Source organism: Artemia franciscana, chromosome 2 (assembly GCF_032884065.1).
Source record: "Artemia franciscana chromosome 2, ASM3288406v1, whole genome shotgun sequence".
NCBI lineage: Eukaryota > Metazoa > Arthropoda > Branchiopoda > Anostraca > Artemiidae > Artemia > Artemia franciscana.
This window is the reverse complement of record NC_088864.1, coordinates 7,420,014-7,438,090: the sequence shown is the minus strand read 5'-3', so window position 1 is coordinate 7,438,090 and position 18,077 is coordinate 7,420,014. Positions and strand designations below refer to the sequence as shown.

At 34.1% G+C, this 18,077-nt stretch overlaps 1 protein-coding gene across 1 annotated transcript in view; it reads right to left on the bottom strand.

The window, feature by feature from the left end:
• LOC136036945 (SR-related and CTD-associated factor 4-like) overlaps window positions 1-17,704 on the bottom strand; it is a 126,465-nt gene extending 108,761 nt beyond the window's left edge. The window contains exons 1-3 of the mRNA XM_065719338.1: window positions 17,572-17,704; window positions 13,384-13,674; window positions 2,020-2,370 (exon numbers count right to left, since the gene is read on the bottom strand). Of these exons, the coding sequence (XP_065575410.1) occupies window positions 2,020-2,370; window positions 13,384-13,674; window positions 17,572-17,619 (690 nt within the window). The 5' untranslated portion in view covers window positions 17,620-17,704. The remainder of the gene's footprint in view (window positions 1-2,019; window positions 2,371-13,383; window positions 13,675-17,571) is intronic.
• Between the last annotated feature and the right edge of the window lie 373 nt (window positions 17,705-18,077).

Here is an 18,077-nt window from a genome sequence, read left to right as displayed (position 1 = left end):
ATAACTATCATTTTCAATTTTCGTAAGTTTTGACTCCGTTGGCGCTTATCTTCTAACCCCATTTTTCTTTCTTCTTTATTTTGGATTTTCATTATTTCAGACAATTTGCCAATATCCTTTGCTTCAGCTACCCTCATTGGTCTAGTTCTAACGCCGATCCTTTATTTTTTTAACAGAGGCTGAAGCAGTATCAGGTTCTTGGCTAACGTCCTTATAAACTCTAATGTCGGTATCTATAGATATTTCATCGCTTGGAGCTTTTATAAAATGTTGAACTTCGACTTTTACCCCGGTCTGTCTTTTGTCATTATGTAGGTAGGTAGGTAATTTTATTCAAAAAACAATACAATAAACTTTCATTCATCAGCTAAAAAAAAGGCCGCAATGGCCTGTAAGCATAGCTAACATGAAATACGATCCATTTCTTTAAAATATTTCACTTACATCAAAAAGAAAAATAAACAAGATAAATAAACTACAAAAAAAGAAAAAAACACGAAAAAAAAGAAAACAAAACAAAAACTAATGATCAATTTAACAAAATGGGGGGAGATACCCTTCTCTCAATCAAAAATATTCAACGTTACTATTTATTCAGAGAATGGGCCTTGAGGCGACGTTTCAGCTGAGGCAGACTTTCTGATTCCTTAACTTGCTGTGGGAATGGATTCCAGACGGACGGTCCCATGTATCTGATAAATATGAAACACATATCGCCGAAACTTTATTTTTTAAACAAAGGCAAGGTAACCATTGATGACCTTATCCATGTGAAAATCCCATGCCCAATTATCTTACCTATCATTTTCAACTTTGGTAAGTGTGGACTCCACTGTCGCTCTTCTAACCCCATTTTTCTTTATTCTTCATTTTGGATTTTCAGTATTTCAGACAATTTGTCAATGCCTTTTGCTTTAACTGCCCTTATTGGTCTAGTTTTAAATGACGGTCCAGGTTGTAGATTTGTTAATTGTTCAGGTAGTAGGAAAAAAATTCCTTTTCTTCCAACGAATTATCATTGATAACACTTGTAAATTTTCTTTTTTGGGTATACCTCCAGTTCAGCTTTTCATACTCTATCTTTTCACAGATATTTTATTATTGAAGCAAGTCCGATTTCTAACACCGATTGTCTACTAAGCTTCCTACTTTCGGTGTTTTTTTCTTAAAGTTTTTAAATTGTTGTAATCTCTTGTTAAAATACATGCAAATATTTTATCATTACCAGTTCTTTGCTTTTTAAGGAATTTAATATCTTTTCATGTAAGCTGATCTTACCTCTAGATTAGTTTTTCATACTCTGTCTTTTCTAAAATATTTGATTATTGAAACAAGTCCGATTTCTAACACCGATTGTCTACTAAGCTTCGAACTTTGGGTTTTCTTTTTTAAGGTTTTTGAATTGTTGTAATCGCTTGTTAAAATATATAGAAATATTTTTGCAATTACCCGTTTCTTCCACAGAAGTATGACGACGTCAATGCAATACTGCAATGATGTATTTAAAAAAGACGTCACTGTCATGAATCTTTTTTCCCAGAATTAAGGCTCTTGACGAATTTTCTCAAACTTCTGACCTATCTAGGTCGTTTTTTAGGCGAGAATATCCCAGGATACAAATTTCCCCGAAAAAATTTGGAGCCGTTTTCGAGAAAAAATAAATACATATACAATTATTGCTCACTGATAAATAAATATATATAAATAAAATTTTACAGTTTATACCCACATGTAGGCATAAACTGTACAGCAGTTTATGCCACATGTACAGCATGTAGTTTGGATCTCAGACATCTTAAAGGTGGGATTCCGTACCATCATTCCTGTGTGTATGTATGAGCTTGATATACGCACTATAATACTCTTACCACTTGTAGTTCAGCAGGCTCGGGTTCAGTTGGCATTTCTGCTTCAAAAATACGAGATAGCTGCTGATCCTAGAATTTAAGTCTTTACTACCTACTGCAGCAGAAGTTGCTGGACATACGAAGCTTGATATACGCACTATAATACTCTTACCATTTGTAGTTCAGCAGGCTTGGCTTCAGGTGGCACTTCTGCTCCAAAAATATGAGATAGCTGCTGAATCCTAGAATTTAAGTCTTTACTCCCTACTGCAACAGAAGTTGCTGGACCAGCTGAAGCAACGGGTTTTTGCACTGGTGCAGGAGCTACACTATCAGTTTGAACTGTATCTACTGCCTTTTTCTCAGCAGGAGGTGGCTTGGCAGCAAGTCTTGCAGCAACGATAGCGGCAACCTCTTTAAACTTCGGGTGGTTAGGATCTGCCATATCAAACACAGGGTCGAGGGTTTCATGATCAAAAATATTGTTTTTCTGCCATAAATTGAGAACTCTAATAACTTTGCTCTGCAAAAAGAGAAACATAAATATTCCATTAGCAGGTATATATGATAGCAGTATAATATAGCAGTATAATATGATACAATTCATGAAACATAAAAAGGAAGGAGAAAAATCACTGTTCCATAAACAGCAACTACAACAATTCAGGAAAAGCAAACTGTTGCTACCTTAAATATTCTTAGTAGAAGAGTCATCTTAATAAAAGAACAACCTCTATTTTATCCTAAGAGTGAAAAAATAGCCTTTCTAAGGAGCAGGTCTCGATTTTTTCTTTTTTTGAGAATGAGGGAGGGTACATTTATAAAGTGTTTCGTCTTGTGTTTTTTTTTTTTTTTTCAAAAAAATAACATGTTCTATTATGATTATCAAAAAATCTATCCCTCTTGATTATTTTTGGTCTTACATTGCTGATTGATCTAAAAACAATCCTTCTTCCTTCAATAACATTTGGGGAGCCCCAATTAGGTCATTAGTACACAATTCACACTCTCTTAAAGACGCTAAATAATCGAAAAAAAATGTATGGGTTCCAATCAAAGGAATGTGTACCTAGTGCACTTAGTGGGGGCCGCTGTCCTTTAGTATAGGGTAATGTTTGCCTACTGTAGACTTTAGTAGCTACGAACTTATATTTTGACAAAATTGAATTTTTATTTTAATATAATTTATTTTATTTTTACTTTAACAGTTTTTAAATTGTATGTATAAGTTTAGAAATGTATAGTTGTATCTATATAGAATTGACATAGTTAGATCAGTTCCAATTTACAAGAAAAAACTTTAGATGCAGCCAAGCAGCATTTTCCCGTTTTATGTCTGTTTTGATGTTAGAAACCAATTTAAGAGCATATTATTAAGGAAAAAAGATTATTTTCAATTGCACAAAAGCAAAAAAATTTACCAGAACTGCAACCTGTTAACAAAATCTTATTAAATATCTTATCTTATAATCCTATTAATACTATAGCAGAATCATTGTCAATTTATTAGTTGACAATGGCTGGTTTTCTGCCAATCTTAGTTGACCAGTTTACACCATGTATATACACCACAGTCTCGTATATGCGTACCCTGTTCAGGACCCAAAAATGTATACCCCAGGTTACCTGATGGAAGATCTGGAGGTGATCCAAGACCAGAGAATCAAGATTATACCCAAACAGAAGTGAAGTCCCAGACTTATGCGAAAGACGTTTCAAATCGATGCGCAACTTCAGAGAGCCCTGCACCCAAAGCACTCCACCTACACCAGTCAGTGACAACACTAGGCATGCAAAAAGCGGGGTAGCCTGGTGACCATGTTACTCGGCAGTTTTCACGGCTTAATGAATTTTGTCTGGAGATTTTGTCAGAAAATATCAGTGCTTCGACTATCCCCAAAAATCTCTATATCCGAAAAAAATCGGTTCCCTAAATCTCAAAAATTACATTTCGCCTAGGGTTACTATCCTTAGTGATTACCACTTTTACTTTACTCGAAATAATTTTTCACTCCTTTCCAAGATTTTCTCTCTATTATTTACTAACCGTCGAAAACCAGAGACATCACTGAAATAAAGACCTTTGTTCTTATGTTAGTAAAAGCTATGTGTTCATAAGATCATACCATTTCATCAATTTTATAAGATTCTCTTGTGAGTCACAGAAAAGAATCTTATTTGAGCATGTTTTTGTTCGGTTGAATTTTGAACGTCAATAGAAAAACAGGGTCATTTTTACAGCTAGATTGGGAGTTTATTAGCTCTGAGGAGCCCCATGTTCCAGTTGCTTTATTAACACCGTTAGGCCCTATATTCTCAGGTTATTAAACAACCCAAAACAACCCAAGCATATAATATCAACATACTACTAATCTTTTTCTTTCATAACCTTATTAGGAGCTTATTAAACAACCAAAGCACATAACATCAACATGTTGTTAATCTTTTTTAGACCTTATTAGGAGCTTATTAAACAACCCAAAACAACCGAAGCACACAACATCAACATGTTAATAATATTTCTTTTCGGGACCTTATTAGGAGGTTATTAAACAACCTAAAACAACCCAAGCATATAATATCAACATACTACTAATCTTTTTCTTTCATAACCTTATTAGGAGCTTATTAAACAACCAAAGCACATAACATCAAGATGTTGTTAATCTTTTTTAGACCTTATTAGGAGCTTATTAAACAACCCAAAACAACCGAAGCACATAACATCAACATGTTAATATTTGTTTGTCTTTCAGGACCTTATTAGGAGCTTATTAAACAACCCAAAACAACCCAAGCATATAACATCAACATATTACTAGTCTTTTTTCTTTCAGAACCTTAATAGGAGCTTATTAAACAACCCTAAACGACCAAAGCAAAAACATCAACATGTTACTAATCTTTTTTTGTACCTTATTAGGATCTTATTAAAAAACCTTAAAAAAACCAAAACAACCAAAACACATAACATCAACATGTTAATAATCTTTTTCTTTCAGGACCTTATTAGGAGCTTATTAAACAACCCTAAACAACCCAAAACAACTGAAGCATATAACATCAACATGCTAATAATCTTTCTCTTTCAAGACCTTATTAGGAGCTTATTAAACAACCTAAGCACATAAAACCAACATGTCACTAATCTTTTTTTGGGCCTTATTAGAAACTTATTAAACAACTCTAAACAACCCAAAACAACCGAAGTACATAACATGAACATGTTAATAATCTTTTTCTTTCAGGACCTTACTAGAAGCTTATTAAACAACCCTAAACAACCCACACGTTACTAATCTTCTTCTTTCGGAACCTTATTAGGAGCTTATTAAACAATCCAAAACAACCGAAGCACACAACATCAACATGTTAATAATATTTCTTTTCGGGACCTTATTAGGAGGTTATTAAACAACCCAAGCATATAATATCAACATACTACTAATCTTTTTCTTTCATAACCTTATTAGGAGCTTATTAAACAACCAAAGCACATAACATCAACATTTGTTAATCTTGTTTAGACCTTATTAGGAGCTTATTAAACAACCCTAAACAACCAAAGCACATAACATCAACATGTTAATAATCTTTTTCTTTCAGGACCTTATTAGGAGCTTATTAAACAACCCAAAACAACCCAAGCATATAACATCAACATATTACTAGTCTTTTTTCTTTCAGAACCTTAATAGGAGCTTATTAAACAAACCTAAACGACCAAAGCAAAAACATCAACATGTTACTAATCTTTTTTTGTACCTTATTAGGATCTTATTAAACAACCTTAAAAAACCCAAAACAACCAAAAGACATAACATCAACATGTTAATAATCTTTTTCTTTCAGGACCTTATTAGGAGCTTATTAAACAACCCTAAACAACCCAAAACAACTGAAGCATATAACATCAACATGCTAATAATCTTTCTCTTTCAAGACCTTATTAGGAGCTTATTAAACAACCTAAGCACATAAAATCAACATGTCACTAATCTTTTTTTGGACCTTATTATGAACTTATTAAACAACTCTAAACAACCCAAAACAACCGAAGTACATAACATGAACATGTTAATAATCTTTTTCTTTCAGGACCTTACTAGAAGCTTATTAAACAACCCTAAACAACCCACACGTTACTAATCTTTTTCTTTCAGGACCTTATTAGGAGCTTATTAAACAATCCAAAACAACCGAAGCACACAACATCAACATGTTAATAATATTTCTTTTTGGGACCTTATTAGGAGGTTATTAAACAACCCAAAACAACCCAAGCATATAATATCAACATACTACTAATCTTTTTCTTTCATAACCTTATTAGGAGCTTATTAAACAACCAAAGCACATAACATCAACATGTTGTTAATCTTTTTTAGACCTTATTAGGAGCTTATTAAACAACCCAAAACAACCGAAGCACATAACATCAACATGTTAATATTTGTTTGTCTTTCAGGACCTTATTAGGAGCTTATTAAACAACCCAAAACAACCCAAGCATATAACATCAAAATATTACTAGTCTTTTTTCTTTCAGAACCTTAATAGGAGCTTATTAAACAACCCTAAACGACCAAAGCAAAAACATCAACATGTTACTAATCTTTTTTTGTACCTTATTAGGATCTTATTAAACAACCTTAAAAAACCCAAAACAACCAAAACAGATAACATCAACATGTTAATAATCTTTTTCTTTCAGGACCTGATTAGGAGCTTATTAAACAACCCGAGACAACTGAAGCATATAACATCAACATGCTAACAATCATTCTCTTTCAAGACCTTATTAGGAGCTTATTAAATAACCCAACCTAAGCACATAAAATCAACATGTCACTAATCTTTTTTTGGACCTTATTAGGAACTTATTAAACAACTCTAAACAACCCAAAACAACCGAAGTACATAACATGAACATGTTAATAATCTTTTTCTTTCAGGACCTTACTAGAAGCTTATTAAACAACCCTAAACAACCCACACGTTACTAATCTTTTTCTTTCGGAACCTTATTAGGAGCTTATTAAATAACCCAAAACAACCCAAGCACAGAACATCAACATGTTAGTAGTCTATTTCTTTCAGGGCCTCATTTTTAGCTTATCAAACAACCCAAAACAACCCAAGCACATAAAATCACAATGTTACTAATCTTTTTTCTTTCAGTACCTTATTAGATGCTTATTAAAGAACCGAAAACAACCCAAGCACATAAGATCACCTTGTTACTGATCTTTTTCTTTCAGTACCTTACTAGGAGCTTATTGAAAACCCCAAAACAACCCAAACACATAAAATCACCCATGTTACTAATCTTTATCTTTCAGTAGACATTGCTGATGTGTCCTTTTGATAACCTGTTTCTCCATATACTTCTTGAAACGTTCATCTCAATGCCCTTAACCTTACAGTAGCTGTAATAGAAATAGTAGTAGTTGTTGTAAATGTAGCACTATCAGTAGTATTAGCAGTAGCGTAAACATATTGCCTCTTGGTGAGACGATCTTTCCCTTTAAACATTCTCTGAAAGTTCCAACTTAATACCCAAATCAATTCTTGAGATGCGCTATTTTCACAGTGAGCTTAAACATAACGTCTTTTAATTTAATTCAAATTTCCCTTCAATACTATGAATGGAGAAGTGTGGTAGTAGTGGTGGTGGTAGTTGTAGTAGTATTGGTAACATGAAAATAGTGCCTTTTTGATCATCTCCCTAATCATTTCCTGGAATTTTCAAATTAATATACTCAGTTATTCTTGTGTTACACCCTTTTGACAATTGATGTACACATAAAGTGTCTGATTTAGCTCAACACTCCCCTCAACATTATCTGAAAGGCTCACCTGAATACCCTACGTCTTCTTATAAAGTACAGTTCAAACATGTATACCTTTGTCAACAACACAAACTATGTGTAAACAATAAACAAATTGCCTAACTTACAGCCCTTGCCCTGAAGACTGTGGGGAGGTCGAAATCCCCAAAGACATAATTACTGGACCTTTCAACAATGCTTAACAACATAGCTCTCTTAAAATTTCAATCAGATATGTTTTGCATAATAATAGGCTTGGGGGAGGGGCTAATTGCCATCCATTCCATTTTTGACTCTTATACAGGGCACTAAAACTTCTGACTTCCAACCAAATGAGCTCCATCTGATCTTAAGTTTATATGACCACCCATTCCATAAAAACATTAATGCCCTGGGGCATAACTTAAAACACCCTTGCCCATGGGCTCTGGGGAATTGTGTCCAACCTAAGACATTATTATGTAATTTTTGGACTATTGGTAACAAAATGGCTATATCACAGTTTCAACTGAATGCATTTCGGGAAAATAGGATGTCAGGGAGGGGGGAGCTAGTTGCTCTTTATCATGTTGACTCTTAAAAGGGAACTAGAATTATAAATTCCCAATCAAATATGCCTCTTGTAAAGTTCACACCATAAAAACCTTAGATGCCAAAGGCATAACATACAACCCTTATCCCCTGACTCTGTCAACCCAAAGGCCTTATTACATGATTTTTGGACTATTTTTGAACGAATTACTATCCCAAAATTTCTATTGGATGCATTTGTGGAAAATACGACTTTGGGGGTGAACTACCCCTGATCAATTTGACTCTTAAAAAGGGCACTAGAACATCTGATTACTAATCTAACGAGCCCCCTCTGGAGTTTAAACGATCACCCTTTCCATAAAAACATGATATGCCTTTGGGACTTAACTTACAACCTTTGCGCTGAGGCCTGTAGGGGGCGGGGTCATCATCAAAGACATAATTTCCAGACCTTTCAATTATGCTGAACAAAATGGCTATCTCAAAATTTTGATTAGATAAGTTTTGGGAATTGATGGGCGTGGGGGGCTTGTTGCCCTCCAATCACTTTTGATTATTAAAAAGGGCACTAGCCCTTTCAATTTCCAATCAAATGAGTCTTTTTTGAAGTTTCTACAACAACAAATGACCATCCCAAAATCTATATCAGGTGCATTTCGGAAAAATGCAAGTGAAGGGATAGGGGGGAGTTATTCACCTCCAATCACTTTGAACCTTAAAAAGGGCACTAGAACTTCTGCTTATTAATTCAATGAGCACTCTCCAAAGTGTATACGACTCCCCTTTGTATAAAAACCTCATATACACCCTGGACATAACTTACTACACTTTCCCTGAGCACTATGGGAGTGTTTGTCATCCTCAAAGACATAATTTCCAGACCTTTTAACTACACTGAACAAAATGGCTATCTTGATTTTTTTTGATTTTTTTTTTATGTATTTGGAGAAATGGTGGACGTGAAAGTTACCCTTCAACCACTTTCAACCCTTAAAAAGGCCACTAGCCCTTTTCTAATCAAATGAGCCTTTTTCAAAGTTTCTACGACAACTCCTTCATTATGAAATGCCCTGGTCTAAAACAAAAATAAAAAAAAAAAAAAAAAAATTGTGCCCACATTGCTCTTTACTTAGGCAGTACTATTGCACCGCCTATGAAAAGACACATGTTAACAATGGCCAACTTGCTTAACTTACAGCCCATGTACCAGAGACTAGAGGGTGTCAATCCCAGGGGCATGATTGTTTGACTTTGGACTGTTTTGGAATTTTTATCTCAAAATTTTGATTAGATGAATTTGGGGGGAAAGGGCGTGGAGCGTAGTTGCCCTCCAATCACTTTAGATTTTTAAAAAAGGAACCAGAAGTTTCCATTTTCAACCAAATGAGCCTCCTCCAAAGTTTATACAACCATCTCTTCCATAAAAACCTTATATGTTAGCAATGAGCAACTTACAATCCCTGCCCTATGGGCTTTGTTACCCTTGGAGGCATAGTTTTTGGCCTTTCACTTATTTTGGACAAAATAGTTATCTCAAAATTTTGATTGAATGCATTTTGGGAAAGGGGAATGAGAGGGTGACTAGTTACCTTCTGATCCCTTTTGAACTCTTAAAAAGGGAACTAAAACCTTTGATTTCCCACCAAATGGGATTTCTTCTAAGTTTGCAAGATCACCCCTTCCAAAAAAGCATTATGTATTAATAGTGGGCAGCTTACATAACTTACAACCCATGCCTCTTGTCTCTGGGGGGTTCTGTCAACCCTGAGGGAATAGTTGTTTGACCTCTGGATTATTTTGAACAAATTGGCTATCTAAAATTTTTATAGAATGCATCTGAAGAAAAGAGGGCAGGGGGAGCTAGTTGTCCTATGATCACTTTTGACTGTTAAAAAGGACACTAGAACTTTCAAGTTCTAATCCAATGAGCCCCCTTTACAAGTATATACAATCCCCCCTTCCATATGAAGTACCTCTGGAAAAAATATAATGACAAAAAAATTAAATAAATATAGAAACATTGAAACCCTATGGCTCTTTACTATAGGCAACATTATAGTGGCTCTGATTGGCTTTCTCAGCCAATTAGCCATTAACCTTATTGTGAGCCAAAAATGTTATTTTCTACCACAAACAGACGAAAATGACACTTTGCTGCCACAAAACATTCTTTGTCAAACAGTTCGTGGTAACGAACTGTAGTAAGGAGCAACCCAGCTCAATAGAAACCAAAACTCAAAAAAATGGAATTTTGATACCAATAGCTACATCAAAAGAATCCCATTTTAATGCTGATTTTAAATATATAAGTTTCATTAAGTTTAGTCTTACGCACCGAAAGTTACGAGCCTGAGAAAATTTGTGTTATTTTAGAAAATAGGAGGAAACACCCCCTAAAAGTCATAGAATCTTAACGAAAATTACACCATCAGATTCAGCGTATCAGAGAACCCTACTGTAGAGGTTTCAAGGTCCTATCTACAAAAATGTGGAATTTTGTATTTTTTGCCAGAAGGCAGATCACGGATGTGTGTTTATGTTTTTTTGTTTTTTTTTTCGGGGGTGATCGTATCGACCCAGTTGTCCTAGAATGTTACGAGAGGGCTCATTCTAACGGAAATGAAAAGTTCTAGTGCCGTTTTTAAGTGACCAAAAAAATTGGAGGGCACCTAGACCCCCTCCCACGCTAATTATTTTCCCAAAGTCAATGGATCAAAATTCTGAGATACGCTGAATTTATTCAGCGTAGTCGAAAGCCTTATAACTACGTTTTTGGGGACGACTTACTCCTCCACAGTCCCCGTGGGAGGGGCTACAAGTTACAAATTTTGACCGGTGCTTACATATAGTGATGGTTATTGGGAAGTGTACAGGTGTTTCAAGAGAATGTTTTGCTTGGGGGGAGGGTTTGAGAAAAGAGGGGGATATACTGGGGGAACTTTCCATCAAGGAATTTGTCATGGGGGAAGAAAATTTCCATGAAGGGAGCACAGGATTTACTAGCATTATTTAAAAAAAAAAACAATAAAAAAATAAATATGAAAAAGTTTTTTTCAGCTGGAAGTAAGGAGTAGCATTAAAACTTAAAACGAACAGAAATTATTACCCATATGAGGGGCTCACCTCCTCCTAATACTTCGCTCTTTACACTAAAGTATTTTTAGTAATGTCAACTATTTATTCTACAGCTTTTGTGATTCAGGGGTCATTCTTAATGAATTGGGCCAAAATTTAAGATTTAGTGTAAAGAGAGAAGTACTGATGAGGGGGCGAACCCTCTCATATGTGTAATAAAAACATGAGAATAAAAATTCTTTACGTAAGCTAGTTTATAAGTTATGTATATCTTTTACTAATAAAAAGATTCATAAAAAATTAAAAGTTCTAGCTGCCTTTTTTATTAACCAAAAAATTGGAGGGCAACTAGGCTTCCTCTCCCACTCTTTTTTCTCAAAATCATTCAATCAAAATTATGAGAAAGCCACTTAGCCAAAAAAGAAAAAAAAATGCAAATTTCGTTTTAACTATTTCTCTGCGGAGAGCCAAAATCAAAACATGCATTGATTCAAAAACGTTCAGAAATTAAACAAAAAAAAAGTTTTTTTAACTGAAAGTAAGGAGCGACATTAAAACTTAAAACGAACAGAAATTACTTTGTATATGAAAGGGGCTGCTTCCTCATCAACGCCACGCTCTTTACGCTAAAGTTTATTACTGTTTTAAAAAGAAGAGTTGAGAGAAAGAGTCAAACTATAGCGTAAAGAGCGGGGCGTTGATGAGGAAGCAGCCCCTTTCATATACGAAGTAATTTCTGTTTGTTTTAAGTTTTAATGTCGCTCCTTACTTTCAGTTGAAAAAACTTGTTTTTTTATTTAATTACTAAAAAAGGGCACTTGATCTATAAGCTTTTATCCAAATGAGCTCTTTCCCAGCTTTACAAAACCATCAGTTCAACAAGAACTAAAAAAACATACAAGTTTTATTAGTTGAGACAAGATCATGAAAATTTGAGTATAATATTTTAAAAAGGAAGAAACAATATATCTTATTGTGATCTTTCTCCCAACCCAATTATCTTGAATATGGCTTCACTTTAAACATGTGCTACTCTTCACTAGGTATACACCTTAATGTATCAAAGAAGCATGAGTATGAGTGCCAGTCCTGATAACTAGAGAATTATTCCTTGAAAACACAAATTCATATAACAAGAATTAAAAGAGAAAAAAAAATAAGTAAAAAGAGAAAAAGAAGGGACATGAGGATGCATTCATCAATATTAAAATATAGAACAAAATGTAAAACTCCTGCTCTAATCCATCATTCTTTGGCTTTTTAAGGTTTGCATCCAGTGAGTTAAGGAGCAGTCTTTAAAGGAAGGAATAAGACACTGAAAGACAAAGTTGAACCAAATTCTGGTCAGAAAAGGACATCTTATTTTGAACTAAAGTAAGACTATATATTTGGTAATAGCCTATTCAAAAAAAACACAGCGCACAGTATTTTTTTTATACATTACCCTTCTCTCCCTCCAATTTTAACAGTTCTTTTTGGGTACTTTAAAGTGTTTGAGAATTGGTCCTTAGTAAATCTGGTATGTTATACAAGACACATTTAAGGCAGTGTCTTACACAAGAGCAGAAAATTAAATTATTTTTAGACTGATATTGCACATTGTTTAATCTGCAAAAAAAAGATTTGAAAAAAACAACTTGATTGAATTGGTTTAGAAATTCTTGTTCCTCACACAAGACTGTCATCCAACTGCACACCAAGGAATTTAGTTGTAACTAATTATTTCGGCTGCAGTAAAAAATGTTCAGGAAAAGAAAAAAACATAAAACTGATTTTTGGCATGCTTAAAGTAAGCATGACCTCTTCAAGGCCGTTTTTTAATCTTGTATTAATGAACTTGCAGTGTAATAGAGGAGCAAACCATTCGGCAAACTATTAATACAATCAGATGGTCAGCAAGCTTATAATACAGTCAAATTTTTAACAAGGTCTAGTTAGACATGTCTAGAAAAGCTAATGTAGATGCTAAATGTACTTAATAAGAGAATCAGTAAGAATATCAGTGATTATTCCTTCAATAATGCTATGAGGAATAACATATCTCAACAGAGAGGAAGTAAGAAAAATAGTTGACAATATAAAAGTAAATAGCTTACCTTGTCTTCAGGGTTGCATTGGTAAATAAAATAAAAGGTCACTAATAGGTTTTTTGCAAATCTTGGTCCAAATACATCTTTGTCTTGGCCAAATTGGTGTCTTGACTGTCTCACTATTGAATCAATCACATAAAGACCTGGTATTTTGTATTCTACCTTACACTTTTGAAGAAATTTTTCAACACTTTGCACTATATGTTTATAAAACTTTACTCCTTTCATTGCACACTTTGTAATAGCTTGCATTTTAGCTTTAGAGATTGGCGGCTTCATCTCATACAATGACTGGAGCTGCAACCAAACAAAAACAATTATATTAAGAAATTATGCAAGCTGAATTAAAACGAACATAATTTTTCAAAATGCAGCACCTAGTTAAATCTCAGAAAGAGAGGGATGATAATAAATATTTTGCAGAATGAAAACCTTAAAAAAAAAAGATCAAATTGTATTGAAAGCACACAAAAATGAGAATCTCATATAATGACTGGAGCTGCAAGCAAACAAAACAATTATATTAAGAAATTATACAAGCTGGGTTGGAACAAATGTAATTATTCAAAATGCAGCACCTAGTCAAATCTTGGAAAGAGAATGACAATAATAAAGATTGACAATAATAAAGAGAATGACAATAATAAAGATTTTACAGAATGAAAATCTTGAAAAAAAAGATTAATATGGATGAATGGATGAATTTTATTTATAGCCTGCAATTCAACAACAAAAGAATGGGTGTAGTAAATAAACAAAAAAAGAGAAGATTAAACTAACAAGAAAACTTCATATTAACATATATGTAAAACACAAAAAAATCAAACATTTAGCAATCAGTACAGTAGATCAAATATGTACACACGCATTCAGGAAGGCTGCTTAGAGCTTTTAATCAAGCATAATCTTCAAGCTTGGGCAGCTGAGTCAAGATATTGCATAACTCATATTCACTCTCCAGGTATGTATTTCTGGTATAGAGGAAGTTGGAGGAGAAACTTCAAATATTTGAAAAAAGCTGATCTAATCTTAAGTTTCTCTGTATTAGATAGCAAACCCCCTTTTTTTCATGTGTTTGTGCACATCAAATTTGAATGAGAAAAGAAATCACCAGTGCAACAGCACAAACACATAAAAAAAATACAGCAATGGTTACTTTACGCATTTAATATATGCTATGCTTTACCCCGACTCCCCTGATGTGCAAATACATAGCCCAAATTTGTTTCTAAACTATTACACATTTGTAATGACCCCATATATAGGTCATTTTTAAGAGGTCAAAAAGTGCTTAAATCTGAATTTGCAGTAGAAGCAATTATTATATTTGTAAACAGTATTAAAAAAGGCATTGCATGGTATATTCACTTTATATGAAAGCCAGCAATATTTCTTGTAAATGCTCACAGTTTGGGATGCACCTAATGAGTTAGAGTCACAATCATCACTGACCAGCATTCACAGGACTAGTCCTTATTGCTGGCAAGAGCAATTTATATATTCTAATTTTTACAATGACATCCTCTCTAAAAATTATGCTTGAAGAATCTCATGATATTATTTTATTCATTTTAGGTACAAAAAGAATCTTTAACAGACAGCCTAAACTTTTTGAAATAGACCAAAAGCATGTATGTCTATGTTAACCTGTGGATAGCATTACAGTTTGCATCCATCATACCTGTGTTGGCTGCCTCTGCTCAATAAAGCTTTTCAAAGCAGAAGTGGATAGAAACTTACCTTGGACCAACACTTAATAGCCCCTTGTCCCAAGGAAGACTTAATAGCATTTCAATTTCATTAATTGGAAACAAGTTGTCTTAATCAATTGTTTAGATATGGTTCACTGATTGTCCAAAATGAAAGCAAGAAATTAACTTGCATAAACATATAATAAACAAGACTATGTACCTACCATAATAGTTAATAGACATTTGTTTAGTGCATGTTGTTAATAAACTCTGTAATTATTGGTTCACAATATCCTAGATTTGAAAATAGTGTTTAATAGGGATCTGAACATTATAGTATTATTCTTTTGTGATTATGAAGTTTAGTTCAGAAGAACTTGCAGTAAATATTGAGCAGTCAGCATTTCTGACCTACAGATAAGTGAAAATACCACTTGATGCCTTTTATATGCTCTTTCTGAATATAATAGGCTACTTGGTTTTTCACTTTTAAGCTTTTAATAGACCTTCAAAGATGATAGCCTTTTTTCTCTTATTTTAGATATAGTTTATATACCTTTGTTAGTGTCACTCATATTAAAACCATTTTAGGCTACCCATAGATTCAATCAATGGTGACAAAAAGAAGAATCAAAATACACATGAAATATATAACATGGGCTATATATTTGGAAAAAATTAGAAAGGTTGGGTTAAGTTAAATTAGGTTAAAATTGAAAGTGGAACAAAAGTGATTATTGTACTTGGAAACAGCATAAGGCATCAAGTGATGTGTTCATTTGATTTGTAGGTCAGAAATGTGGATTGCTCAGTATTTACTAAGGCTATACATAAGACTATGGTAAAACTCCAGGGAAGCTACTTCTTGCTATCCTGGAAATGGCTTAAATAAGGAAACAAAACTTTCAGTAATGAGTCTAGGGCCAAAGATTTTCTCTGGGAAGGTATTGCCATGCATCTATGTTAACCCTATTCTGAATAGTAGGTTTTAAAAAAATTGTCTAGGCTACTTGACAGGTCTATAACTTGACTTACTTAAGTCTCCTGCTGGGCACTGCTTGGAGTAAAGAGTGATGTCTGCCTCCTCCACCCACTTCAGTCCATGGCAAGTATTTGCTCTTTGCCCTGTCTGATGTTTGCCATTGCCAAGAACTTGGACAGGCTGTCAGACCAATGTTTCTTTGGTCAGCCTCGAGGTCGCTTCTAACCAACTTTGATAGGGTCAAAGTCATAGATCATCTTTGTGGGTAGATGTGGTGGCATTTGAAGCAGATGCCCAAACCATCATAAGGTTTGCTTGGCTGCTTGAGTTGAAAACCAAGACTGCCTTGTGAGCTGCAGAAGCTTTTCATTGCTGATGAAGTCAGACCATCATAGGCCCTCAATCCTCCTCAGGCTCTTTGCATGAAATACATCTATTTTCTTGAGGGTTGCAGCTGATGCTTGCCATGTCTCAGCTCTGTAAAGCATCATAGAACCAACTAGAGCATTGAAGATCTGCAGTTTTGTTGTGCAACTGATATTTGGTTTTTGCCAGAGGTGATGATTCAGTCTACCCATGACAGAAGATGCTTTGGATAATCTTGCCTGCAGCTCGGGGAGAAGTATAACTTGGAATCGGGGAGTATACTATAACTTGGAATTTTGACAAATAAAAATTACCTTAACTTTCAGTTTTCAGATCCAATTTCTATGGTTTTAATCTTAAAATGTAGTTCATGTTATTTGAGCCATATTAATGGATTTTTTTCCTAAATATAGGAAATGCATTTGTAGATTTTTGAAACCTCATAAATTAAGATTGAGCAAAGTTGTGAGCCTGAAAAGTTTTGTTCTACTTCATTTAAGCAGAAGACTTCATTTTGTAAGGTTTCACTTTTATAACACAAAGATTTGTAAAGATGGTAAAATTCTAGTTAATTGACTTCTTGCTATCTCAGAAAGGGTTTAGGTTAGGAAAATGAAACTTTCAGGGATGGTTCTACAGGCTAAAGTATGTCTTGGGAAGGTATTTTAAAGTACCCACCTCCAATCCTTCTCCCTCTAGAGGGCCCTGAAATTTGCCTACATGACAGGTCCATACCTATTGAAATTTTGACAAAACAGCATTTTACCTTAATTTTCAGTTACTAGTTGCTTTTTCTCTGCCTTTAGTTCTGAAAATGCAATTCCTGTTATTTGAGTAGAATTTTGAGCAATATCAATTGTTTTTTTTTTCAAAATTTAGGAAATGTATTTGAACATCTTTTAGTCTGCAGATCCATCCCTCAAAGTTTCCTATTCCTGACCTAAACCCTTTCCGATATAATGAAAAGCAGCTTGTCTAGAATTTTGCCAAGACTATTACCTTTTACCACACAAGAAACATTTTGCGACTGACATTTCAATACACCTAGTTATCTGGACATTAGACATGTTTGAAAACAATCACTCTTTTTCCTGCTCACTATTTTGAAAGAGAATCCCAGATAAATCAAGGTTAAAGACTCTTAAAACATCTTACTTCATTATTAAAGGCATTCACTGGCTCCATTGTGGTCGAGTCAGCCATTTGCTCAACTACCAACTATTTTCAATGGCAACTTTCGTCTTTTCTTCTAAAGAAAATGATAATGCCGAGGCGCCTTAAAAATCGGTCATTCATGGTCCGTTCAGAAGCATGAGAAAACTGATCGGTGCGTCAATTTTTACTGTTTTTTACTGTTTTAAAAAGTAGAGTTGAGAGAAAGAGTCAAACTTTGGCGTAAAGAGCGGGGTGTTGAAGAGGAAGCAGCCCCTTTCACATACGAAGTAATTCCTGTTCGTTTTAAGTTTTAATGTCGCTCCTTATTTTCAGTTAAACAAATTTGTTTTTTTTATTTAATTTTAAATAAATCAAATCGTCCACTTAAAATCAGTACTCATTAACTGACTAATCAAAATATAATATAATTAACGAACTAAAGCTTCAGCTATTCTTGATTACTAGCAATAACATTAAAAAACTTTACAATTGAGGGAACAAAGCTT